General features: G+C 39.5%; 1 protein-coding gene across 4 annotated transcripts in view; it reads left to right on the plus strand.

Annotated features, from left to right (window-relative positions):
- Window positions 1-12,521, plus strand: part of LOC308593316 (cadherin-19-like) — a 63,389-nt gene that overhangs the window by 35,582 nt on the left and 15,286 nt on the right. For all 4 annotated transcript variants that reach the window (XM_081205601.1, XM_081205602.1, XM_081205603.1 and 1 more), the window contains 4 exons: window positions 215-399; window positions 1,477-1,730; window positions 3,570-3,706; window positions 6,823-6,944. In XM_081205601.1, the coding sequence (XP_081061727.1) occupies window positions 215-399; window positions 1,477-1,730; window positions 3,570-3,706; window positions 6,823-6,944 (698 nt within the window). The remainder of the gene's footprint in view (window positions 1-214; window positions 400-1,476; window positions 1,731-3,569; window positions 3,707-6,822; window positions 6,945-12,521) is intronic.

A 12,521-nucleotide genomic window follows, 5' to 3' on the forward strand; every position in this document is an offset into this window, starting at 1 on the left:
CATGAATGTTGAAACTCATGAATGGATGATCCAAGTCAAGGCTGCCAAGCTTAACAAAAGAAAATGAGCTTATGACATAAGCTCCCCGACCCCAAGCCATATATCTTGTGTAACTGGGCAATTTTCAGAATAAAAAGTGGTCTACATTTAGTTGTTATGTCAGTGATCAAGATTGTGTTGGCAACTTTCTCTGATATTTGGTTGTTTCTTTAAGAGCGTTATGAAATGTATGCATCTGAGGCAGCACCTGTGGGCAGCATCCTAGGCAAAATCAAGGCAGATGACAGTGACCTGGGAGAGAATGCTGCCATGGACTATGTAATAGAAGGAGACACTCCTCACATTGTTCGCATCGTTACTAACAATGAGACTCAAGAAGGAACTGTCATATTAAACAAGGTGAGACGTCAGCCATTACTTGACAAAGAAATATCACAGAAATCATTGAAACAGACAAGATTAAGTATGTTTGCTTGTTATAGCCTTGTGTTGTTGGTCATTATAAAATATCAATGCAATACAAAGGGCTGTTTTGAAGAAGAAAATCTTCTCTCAGACGTATGCCAAACTCCAGCATGACCCAGTATAGATTGACTGTATGCAGAAAAGTATGGCCCTAGACCCACACAAATTCATGAGACCAAACATGGGACAATGGCATTTTAATTAATACAACACCTTGCAGGAACGACAAACCAAATTAACCACATTAAGAAACTGTGGTCAGCTGAGAATTTTGTCTATGGTAGGGAAGCATCCCTCCAGACCCCTGGGCACGCGATACAGCTGCAGGTTGTGGTTCCCCAGCAAAGGATGAGGAGGAAACAATGCCTTTTTTGCTGGGTGAGCCTTGAGTATGAGTTCTCCATGTGTACCCAGGCCCTGTTGCCCAGTGTCCAACCACAATATGTATGCCAGGTATACAGGGCACCTCCCCAATGCTACCACACCTAAAACAGTGGTGGATCCCTAAAGTGGGCCCTTAACCTGGTAATCCCTCGATATACCTAAGGTTTCCCCCCTCAGCTTCCCCACATGCCCAGGCTCAATGCTCCATGAGCAGCTAATCTATGCTACTCCCCAGAATGCCAGGCAAATTGTTCCCAGTGTGGAGTAGGCAAACAAGGAGGTACCTTAATGGGCAATGAAGGACCCCCCCATAAAAAAATCCTGCTCAGCTTCTTCTAAAAGGCATCTAGCCAAAGCCCACGCTGCATATAGGGAGGGAGCATACAGCAAAATGCCAAGAGGAAGAGCTCAGGGGAGGAGCAGACTCCTAAAGCCAGGCTCCAGCCCAATGATTGATCATCAAAAACACCAGGAAACTAAAGGAGTAAACTTAATAGTAAAAGCAAAGAGAGGCAAGGCAAAGATGAACCATTAATATGTTTATTGTCTTTAATTCTACACTTATTATTGGTTTCCTAATGCTGAATGGAAAATATTCTACTCCCCCCTTCCTTTTCTTACATACAGATATTGGATTATGAGAATCAAAGCATATATAATATGAAAGTGAAAGGTTTCAACAGGCACATAGATGAGCGCTTCCTGAAAGATGGGCCTTTTGAAGACACAACTTCTCTTAGGATCAGAGTGAAGGATGTTGATGAGCCTCCCATTTTCACGTTAGATGAATTTGTGATGGAGATTGATGAAGGGGATCTGAACAATTCATTTGTAGGAGTTGTGAGTTCCAGAGATCCAGACAGTGTCAACAGTTCAATCAGGTGCAGCTTCAAGAGATCCTTCTACAGCTGAGATTGTCATAGATTCTTGAATAACACTGAAGACAACAGCTCAAATCTAGACCTGCATGTTCCGTCTGAGAGGTGTATGGCACTTCCCCATTAATTCAGTTGAGGCTCTCCTCTTTGTGTTTAAAATGGTACATCTATGGAGCTTTGTTTCCCTTAAATACAATGGCAAAGCCTTGCAAAAGGGGGGCCTCTGTGCACATATCCAGACTCTGCATATTCAGTGTTTAGTTGCACATTTGCTGTTTAGAAAGAACTGCTGATTTATAAATATAACTGCTTTTATAGTTTGTGAAGTAAAGTGAATCCTGGGAAAGAAAATGGGGTTATTAAACAATGCAAACATTTTGAAACAGAGTTACTTCTCATGTTTTCTTGGCTGCCACAAATCTGATAAGAATTACTTATTTGGACAGGTATTCTGGGATGTATGATTTCTTTCAATAGCAGCTGCTTTTAATGGGTTATCTAATCAGGAGTGGCACATCCCATTTTGCCATCCAATTTAGGTAAAATGGGAAGTGCTGTCCTGCCCATCCCACTGGCAGAGAAGCACCAGCACCAGCAGCACATTTTGAAAAGATCTCGCCCAAATATCATGAGATCTCATGCACTCTGCAAAATCTCATTGGAGGGGTCCCTGTCATGGGACCTGTCAGTATTTCCAATAGTATCTGCAAAAGATCTCAGTAAATATTTCCTCAAAAATCCACAGCATATGAGATTGTTTGCCGTTCCTGCTCAGCTCCTGTTTGCACTGGCCCAGCCTCTGTGCCAATGAACATGTCATCTGAACAGAGAAGTCCCAATAATTTATCTCACTGACTGAGATGAATTGTGGTGGCTGGTGTAGGTGCCTTTTCTTCATTGCTGAGGAGCATGCCCACACCATTTTATGGTCTTGTTCCATTTTTTCTGTTGTTTTAGTTGTGGCAACCATTATGCCATGTCCCCATGGCAGCCATTTTGTGTTACGCTTTGCCCTCTCTGCAAACAACAGCATTTTCTCAAAATGACCCCATGTTTGGTGATGCCTGCTTTAAAGTAAGCCATTTTTTAAAAAAATGATTTTTGAGTGCCCCTTTTACAAGGGTACAGAATAAGTATATATTAAAAAAATATAAAAATTTCATCTATAAAATATCAATTTTTTTGCTTTTTAGGAGGGGGTGCTGGAAGACTGTAGGGAAGCTAAGAAGGAGGTCTTTTAAGTAGGAAAACCTTGTTCTGCCTTACAAAACAGTTTGTGAAAAGCAAGCCCAAAGGTCTTTCCCCCCACTTCCTGGCAACACCATTTTCTGACCTTTTCTTTTTATTTTATGGAAGTGGGATACATACTATCAAAGGGGCTCTTTTCAGCTCTTCCTCCTTTGCTCTGCTTCTTTGACACTGCATCAAGCCAACCATGATGAAATAAATGTACGGTTATATCCCAACTAAGTTGCCAGTGTTACTCATTTCACAAGTGGCACTTCGCTGTTTCTTTTGAATTGAGTCACTCACCTGCTGTGAGTCTGCCTGCGCAATGAGAATGAATAATGCATTTTAGATTTGGTTCACATTAATATAGGTCTGAGGCATATTTAGTTTCATAGAAAGAAGTGCTTTGATCTTGGTAGCAGTGAATTTTAAATGTTTATCAGTGTACATTTTTCATGATTTCTGAGCAGCTGGAGAACACATCCATATTCATATCTACACCACTCTCCTTTCTTCACTGACAATAGCTTATATAGCCTTTTTTCAGAAGTACCATTTTTGTTCAGTTCTTAAGAAAGTCTCCATCTCCCCCTTCCCTACTTTGATGTGCAGGTATTCTATTGTCCACAGCAAGCATTTAAAGGGATTTTTCAGCATCAATGCACACAATGGAACAATCAGTATAACCAAACCTCTGGACCGAGAGATAGCGGCTTGGCACAACATAACCGTCTCAGCCACAGAATCAAGTGAGTAAGACTTTAAGGAACCCTATGCTTGAGCGATGGCATGAATTCCTTGCAATTATCTTCAGTACATCTCTTCTTTCTGAACTGAGAAAATAAGCTACTTTTTCATTATTTTTACCGTTGCTAGCTAACATTACCGTATGTAGCATTGCTAAAATGATGAGTTGGAAGCCAAATAATGTTTGATCTCCCAAGTCTTGGATTCTCATAAAATATTATACCATTTTTTAAAAAAAGAAAATATTGGAAAATAAAACAGTTTTAAGTTACACCGAAGCATATAAAACTGCTCTCCTGGTACAAGATCTTATGTTAAATTAGACCCCAGTTAATTTCACAGCAGATTTTTTGACTGGTATGAAATTAGCCAGGGTTTAATTTAACACCAGTCAGAAACCTGTGTCTCAAATTAATTGTGAAAGCAGGGCTTTAATCAGCTAGACTTCCATACAGTTGCAATTAAATCAGGAAAGCATACCTTATATAGATATCACCTGTCAGTTTTGTCTCAAAATCAAATGCAAATTGCCTCGTTTGTGCTCTCACTTACAGGTCACCTTGCCTTAGGGAGGTAATTCCAAAAAAATCAAAAATGTAAATCTGGAACAGTGTGCCAGAAACTTAGTGCCTAGCAATAAAAAGAGTAAATGAAAACCACAAGGGAACAATTTCAGATAACTTGAGATTGTCTTGTCAAAAAGATGAGCTGTGGGCTTTTCATTATAAAGGATAATGCACACACAAATTAAATTATACCAAAATAAAAATTACTTACAGCATGGAAAAACTGTACAGATTTTTTAAATAGAATCCTAATAGATTTTAAACTGAGTTCAGTTTAACTCAAAATAATATAGCTCATTTTTTCCCTTCCATCTTGAAACATCCCAACATATCACGTGAAATTTTGAATCCATTTTCACTTTTGTTCTGTTTCCTTTAAAACAACAACACAGAATGACAATAAAGAGATCTTCTTTGTGCAATATCCCAAATAGTATTCAGTAGTCTGTTATGTGTCTCTACATATCTCTCATCTTTTTTCTGAAATCACAAATTCTCACAAAATTCCAATTTTAGAAAATCTCAGATTGCTGTGTGCAATGATTTATAGGCACTGAAAATCAGAATGGGTTTAGGGAGCAATCCTGTGCACAAGAAAAGTGAGCCAGCGTAAATTAAGCTGGCATAAATTTACACCAGATCCAGACCCCATTCAGTAGTGGGGCTGCTGCTGCTGCTCTGCCTAAGCCTAGCATAGGTGAGAGACTTCCAGATAGCATTCTGTGCTGGGTTGCTCGGTCTTGTGACTGAGCTGAATGGACTTAGGTTGCAGCCTAAATCCTCCCGTTCTGGTCCCATCCCACCATGCCCCTGGAACATCCCTTTTGGGTGACTTACTGAGTCCTGAATAGAATGAGCAAGTGGTATATCTTTGGCTAAACCAGGGTTGGGGACTTAACTGTAGCTGAACCACTGCATGCTAAACTGCTCATCCCAGAGGATCTTGCTACAGGATTGTCCCATTAGTTACAGACATCTTTAATAAGTACAGTTTCCTGATACCTGTGGCAGAATTAGGATATTAGGAAAGTTGATTGTGCAGCATACATACGATTTTCATCCCTTGCTGACCAGGAAAAGCCTGGTTTACTGGGAAAAGCCTGGTTGTCTGAAACTATCTAGCGATAAAGTATCCAGAAAGAAGTTCTATACCTGTATGCTAGCTTTTATTTTGTTGTTAAGCTGGGAAGTGATAGTTGCCATATTAATTTGGTCAATATAAAAAAAATGCATTACATAACATAGAAAATCTAGTTTGACATCTTTGTTCTCCAGAGGTTTTTCAAAAAATATTGAATTAATTTCTTTAATCCTACCCTCATTTCTTAAAAGCAAGTCACGTTAGTTGTTATCAAACAGTGGCACAGCTAATTGGGGAGGAGAAGAAAATTCCTCCTTGGAACAGCAGGTGTTATGATAAAAGAGCCTAAAACATTTTGTTCAAAACAACAAAACAGAACTAATTGGCATTATTTGTTTGTCAAAAAATGTCACAAAGGCCTTTATTCAAAATATGGGTTGTATTTTTGCTTTTAATTTTATTCATTATAAATTTTATTCATTTATTCATTATAGCAGATTTCCATTGGCATGACTGACCTTGTCAATATGTCCAAGTTTTACAACCAGTTTCCGCAATCCCTTTCCTCTTTTCAACATAAGGGAAAATTAACCTTTTCTGCTTTTTCTAAGCAATGATATGTTGACTTGTGGAACAATATCCAAAGACTAAGAAAATCCCATTAATAAATAAAACTGTTGAAGAGAGCCAATGGAGAGAATTTTAAATTTCATTTACTTGTAAAAGTAAAGACAAAAAATGGCTTTATCAAGTACTTCTTGAAAATTAAGCTTATTTAAGTGTGGGACTGCCAATACTCTGCCATACCTGTCTTAAGCAAAAGATTCATTTGTTCAAAAGCATTTAAAATTCTCTGTAAAAGAATTGCTAGAAAGAAGGAAAGTAAGAAAGTAAATTCCTTCCTTCAGTGGTTCTGGTTTTCAGTTATTTTCTTTCACATTTGTCCATATCTCAGTTATTGCTTACTCAGTTCATTTACCTACAACATTTGTCTTAAGTCACATCAGGGAATATTTGTTTGGGGTGTTTATTCTTTCGTGGCTCTTTCAAATAGGCAATTTGCCGCTTGCGCTGATCAAAGGAGGGACTTGCCTAAATGAACTCATCACATGCTCTAGAATGTTGTACTGTATGTGACTCAGTCAAGGTAGTCATGGAATGCTAAGCAGTTACCCCTATTGAAGCCACTGTATCAGCACAGTGGATAATGCTATGCAAAATGACTATTATTTTTATTACTTCATTGTGACATATAATAAATATGTAACAGTCATACTATTTGTTGCTGAAATCAAAGGCACAGTATGTCTCACAGGAGAGGTGTTCTCTTTTTTACAATAGTCACGTCTTCTAGAGCTGAACAAAGCATTTTAATGACAAAATTATATATCATACTACAGGGTCGCACAATAGACTATGAGCTGCCATTTTTGCCTTTTATTAATACTTACTTTTGTTTCCTTTGCTTCAGTGAACCCCAAACAAATATCGAAAGTGAATGTTTATATACATGTTCGTGATGTTAACGAACATGTGCCAGAATTTTCGGATTACTATGAGACATATGTGTGTGAGAATGCAGGTTCTGGACAGGTAAGATGAAAAAGTCTTGTTGATCTCTTTTCCTCCCTGCTGAGATCTGCCAGTGCTCATCCTTTCTTGGCTGCCTGAAATTGTGTAAGATTTTCTTATTTGGACAGGTACTGTGGGATGAATGATTTCTTTCAGTGGCAGCTGATTTTAGTGGTTCATATCATTGGAGTACTTCTCCTTTCCAGTCCACCACAGGAGGTAAATGGAGAGTGAAGCCTTGCTTTGACCTCAGTCTTGTTGCATCTCCTCATCTGCATTGTTTTTTGTTTCACTTTTGTTATCACTGTGGGTGTTTGTTGACTGCTTCTTTGGATGGCCATGAGGAAAAAAATTAGTCATATGATCCTGGGTTTTTCATCAGTGCTTGGCATCCCTTTAGATGGGTCATTGCTCTGGGCAGGTGTTTCATTGTCCACTGTTGAAACTGGAACTTATATATTGGGGCAGGTATGCAAATTTTGAAAAAGAAATGGAACTGGTAAAACTGTGAAATGAGACAAAAACAGAAACAACTGACTCTGTAATTGATCTGCATTGTCTTCTTGCCTTCTACCTGCTTCATTCCCTGTCCTCTCAGTGCCAGGTTTCCATAATGCTTGTTTGTGTTGTTAATAAGAGCTGTAGTCCTTTTCTTTCTGTGTGTCTGTCTGCCTCCCTCCTCTCGTATTCTCTCCTGCAAGCACAATATTACTGTGCAGGTTCAAAGTTGTGGTTGACATTCATCAGCTGTGAAACTGAAATATAATGTCATAGCTCATTTTAATCAGATACAGATGATGAGAATAGTTCACGTCCACCATCACCGGCTACCATTCCAATTACTGTCACTGAATCCAAGAGTACCCTAGACTACTCACCAGATATCTAGAGGAGGTTGAATCTAATCACTAACATGAATCCTATCTTCTGTATATATCCTGCTTATGATTCACTCAAACTTAGGACTAGCTACGCAGGATGTTAAAGGGGTGGCTTGCAGGAATGTCAGGGTTTTTTTTAATTGGAATTGGAATAAGGATTGAGACCACAGTACATAGAAAGGGGAGGTTTAACCCTTCTATTTTGACCGGAATCCTGGGGGGAAAGTCCCTTATTCAGTGGTTTAAACTTTTAAGATGAGCCAGTCACTTTTATGATCATTCTATACCAGTTATTTACCTCCTTTTGTTAATCCTGGTGCATGTCACCTTGGGATTTTTTTAAATGAAACGTGGTATATAAATATTTTGATTTAAACATATAATGTCCTGTGTACTAATCCTGTACTCCAGCTTCTATTGGCTCACCAACTGTATCCAGACTACATCTGGGTCAGACTTTTTAAAGAAAGAAGTAAGAGCAGTATATTAAAGACATACCACTTAGCAGCCTCATGTTTATCTTGTCTGCAAAGAGGGACATGATAAGATCTCTCAAATGCCTGTTAGCTTCCACAGAAACATCACCAGCATCTCATAATAACCCATGGTATTGAAAGCTGATGTACAATGAGCAGGGAATGTGTATTGATCACTCTATAAGGGCACAAACCTCATACGAGTGCCATCATGATGAAAACAAGAATTGTGGGGGCCCTAGAAACCAATAACAATGCTATTCAGGTGAATCATAAATGCCAAGGTCACCACACAATACATCAACATTGCCAGACACGCAGCAGGTGGGCCATAAAACTGCAGGTTTTAGACTGTCTAGCGTTCTCCCTTTTAAAAGGGTAGCACGTATATTTTCAGTCACTGTGCCAGCTTCTTTCAAGCAAATCCTCTCCTAGTGTCTAAATAATGTGAAATTGGGCCTTATGAACAGCCAGGAGCAGGTCCCATTTCATGTATGCTCTTCCTGACCAATTTCTGAAGAGGAGAAATAATGTGAACAGGGCCTTCATAGGTTGTGTGCTCAAATAGAGGGTTTGTTTCACACTGAAGACTAATTCCCTAGTAAAGGGGATAGACTCACGCCCAGTGGCAACTGATGTGCACTAGACCTGTTGGGACTTCTAAGAGGTCATGTGATGTGGCATAGCCAGGTCCTCAGCTTCCTCCCTTGCAAATATATTCCAGACACTTAAGCATTGCTCTTTATAAATAGGCAGCACCTAACCAAATGGAAAAATGTCATATATATTTTTCAGAATTGTTCTATGCTGGGAAAGAAAGTTGTGTAACCTCCACCTGTTCTGGTTCTTCTTCTTTCCTTCTTCTTTGCAGAGAAACCGTAGAGACTTAAAACATTGTTGTTTCATCAATACTTAGCACCTAAATGAGCAGTTGTATAGGGAAATTTGCTGGGACAAGCAGGGTTAAGATTGAGTGGATGTCTGCTTGAGTCGGGAGGTTCTGGAAATTTAGTTTGGTCAGACTAAGCCCTGGTTGCCCTACCTAATGAAACAGCATCTACTGATATTTCTCCAACAATATCTCAGCACTGATACTGACCAAATATATGAACCAGGGCTAACATTTCATAAAGCCCTCTACATAGTTGTGCTTCGAGCCCCAAAACCCACCCTGAATGGAAATAAAGACACAGTGGAGACAGAATTTAGTTTAAATGTTAATGGGCAAATTTTGGCCACAACTTTATTAAAATACACAAGTGTGCCTGGTATTGGCTTAGGCATTGGTATCAAACTATATCTGGCTCCTGCCCCACCATGCAGGAAGTCTGGAAGGGTAAACAACTAGCGGGAGGATCTCCGTCAGTGTATATTGACTGGTGCTCACCCCTAGGTGGCAGCGTGAAGCAAAAGGAGGTCCCTACATTGTGCTGCCAAATAGATACCCCCAACCTTGCCACGCTGCTGATTGGCTAAAGGGCATTGGCATAACTGTGGCACCACTGGCTTGGAGCGGGGGAAGCCCCGCCCACAAGCCGGTTAGGGAAGTTTCAGGGCTGAGCACAACATGGACCCTCTGTTAGGAGGATCCAACTTACCTTAAAAGTAAAAAGAGATTCTATGCTAATGTGGCTCACATCTGTTCAATTCAATGCAGGAGAGTCCATTTGTAAAATTCCCAATAAAAATCACTTCCATAGAAATTTTCTTTAGTTTTTATCAAGATTCTGGGGGGAAAGCTGCTTTTAGTAAAGTGATTGCATCCTCTTTTTGCCTTTATTGTGACTTTTGGGTGCTCTTGAACTTTTTGATTTACCCTCTGAAATGGGTCTCTCTCTATATGTAAGTCCTTGGGACTATCATATGAAAACATAACTTGGTAATAAAAACTAAATGTAAAAGGAGATTGATTTTTCCATAACTCTATCCATCATGCTTACCAGATACTTTAAATAGATTTCCATTATACTTTTCATGTCAGTGCTCCACACCTTCCACAAACCCAGGCATCGGCTACACAATAGCTGACTTTTTCTTACACAAACCAAGTCCAGTGCATTCCTAGAGTTGGATTCATTGGTCTGTAAAACACTTCAAAACAGGATGTGCATGAAAGGAACTCAATAAAATGAAAGTCTAATCCTTTGATAGCCATCAGGTGTAACAGAATAATACCAGTAAATTGTGTGTTACATTTACATGAATTTACACTGCCTCTCTTCAGCTCTCAGAGCAAACTATAAAAGCTGGGCAATATGATCAGATTAAAACCTGACAAAACAAAGATCTTTTTTAATTAGCTCCGCACTGTACTTTAACTGATTTATTATTCCCTGTCATTTCTATAGTTCTTAAAGTGCAAAGTAATTATGCCATTCACCTACACAACAGACACATGTAAGACTCCCATTTTATAAATTATGCTGGTTGCTAAGATTCTCATTTGATAGATGCAGGGTTTAGGCTGACAGAATGTCTTTCCCAAGTCCTTGTGCAGCAGAACTTTGAATTTACATCCAAACAACCTGTAGAGTATTTATCGCTTATAAACTGCTCCTAAGGTTCAAACTACAGGCAGCAGTCACAAACTTGGATCTGCCTTAAGTGGCGGAGTGTGTGATTTAAAGTACCAAGCAGAGAAATGGGTGAGACAGGGTGAAGGAACATGCACACAAAACACACCATTTTGCTATGTACTTTCCTTTCCAAGGTTACTTTTTTCCTAGTAAAATGTCTCATATCTGACCAGAGCTAGGGTAAAAATGACTTTGGGGTGGACTAAATTATCACTTGCCCTTTCCTTTACAATGATCAAGGTAGATTTGAGTCTGCTGTTACATGTCTTTGGCTCTCTAGTCCATTCTGGGATAAGACTTGCTGCAGTAAAGCATAAACGTTCAGGACAGAGCAGTTGTCAGTTTACAAATAAATCCTATTGCTTTTAGTTGTGCTTACTTCCAAACAAGGGTGCCAGAATGGCGGCAATATATCCAGCAATATAAAAGGGGACCAAATTTATCTTAGATGCTACAGCAGAATTAATCTGACTCAGTCAGAATTACCACAACCTGGTTCTGACCTAAAGAAGATTGAAACGTTCTGCTTCAAATGTATTTGTAGACAAGTAAGTAAGCAAGCAAGCTGAGCAACATTTGTTATTGTGTATTCTGGTATTGTGTATTTGTTATTGTATTATTCTGGCTGAGCCAGAAGGGACTCTCTCTCTCTCTCTCTCTCTCTCTCTCTCTCTCTCTCTCTCTCACACACACACACACACACACACACACACACCTTTGCTAGAATTGGAAGAAGTAATGCACTTTCATCATTTGTTCAGGATAAATAAATAAAAGTTTCATTTTTGATCCCTGATAGTTTGTGATCCCTGATTGTTTAGGATTGTGCAAATGATTTGTACAGTGAGCATTGCTTAAATGACCTTCATTTGCCCTTAGGGATGTCAGACAATAACCCCAAAAGTTTGGCTGCCTAGTATTTTGGCATTCAGAACATGATCCCAGATGGCTTGGATTACTTGCACTGGAATGAAATAGTAAAAAAAAAAAAAAAAAAAAAAAAGATATGAGCAGCAAATAAGCTGCAAAGTGGAATGCTGAGGTGAATGTTTTGATTAGCCAATAAAAAAGGAACACAGATTATGTGGGGCATTGGTCCTCAAACCATGGCTTTCAAGCTGAAAAAGAAACATGAGGGACACCTGGAAACTTCAGTTGGTTTAGAGTGCAAAAGAAGAACATTTTTAGGAGCATCTACTTTGCATTGCTTGTGCCATCTTGATCCTAATGTGTTGTTGTTGCTGCTGCTGCTACCAGTCACATTTTATAACTGTTTGATTTCAGGGCCAATTTAAGCATTATGTTATTGCTCTTTAAAACCCCCAATGGTTTGTAAGCAGTTTGTGTGCCCAGGCTGAGACCCCCTGACCCCATGCGACACCCGGGTGGAATAATGACTCGTGACAGCGTGTTACAGGATTAAAATTGGCCACAGCTTTATAAAACTTTCAGATGTAGGAAGACCTTGGCTTTGGCACTGGGTGTTTATCCCTCCCAGTCCCCATCCGGGGATCTGGGGCACATCAGGGTTAACCAATCTGTCTGGGGACTGGGCTGGCTTTGGAAGACATATGTTTAAGCAGAGAGCCCACCCCCCATTTCACCGCAACACAGGGGTGTGCACTGACAACCTTTCAGTGTATGGCCAGTGATTCCCCTCAACAC

The sequence above is a fragment of the Podarcis bocagei genome (assembly GCF_964188305.1).
Source record: "Podarcis bocagei genome assembly, chromosome: 8".
In the NCBI taxonomy this organism is placed as follows: domain Eukaryota; kingdom Metazoa; phylum Chordata; class Lepidosauria; order Squamata; family Lacertidae; genus Podarcis; species Podarcis bocagei.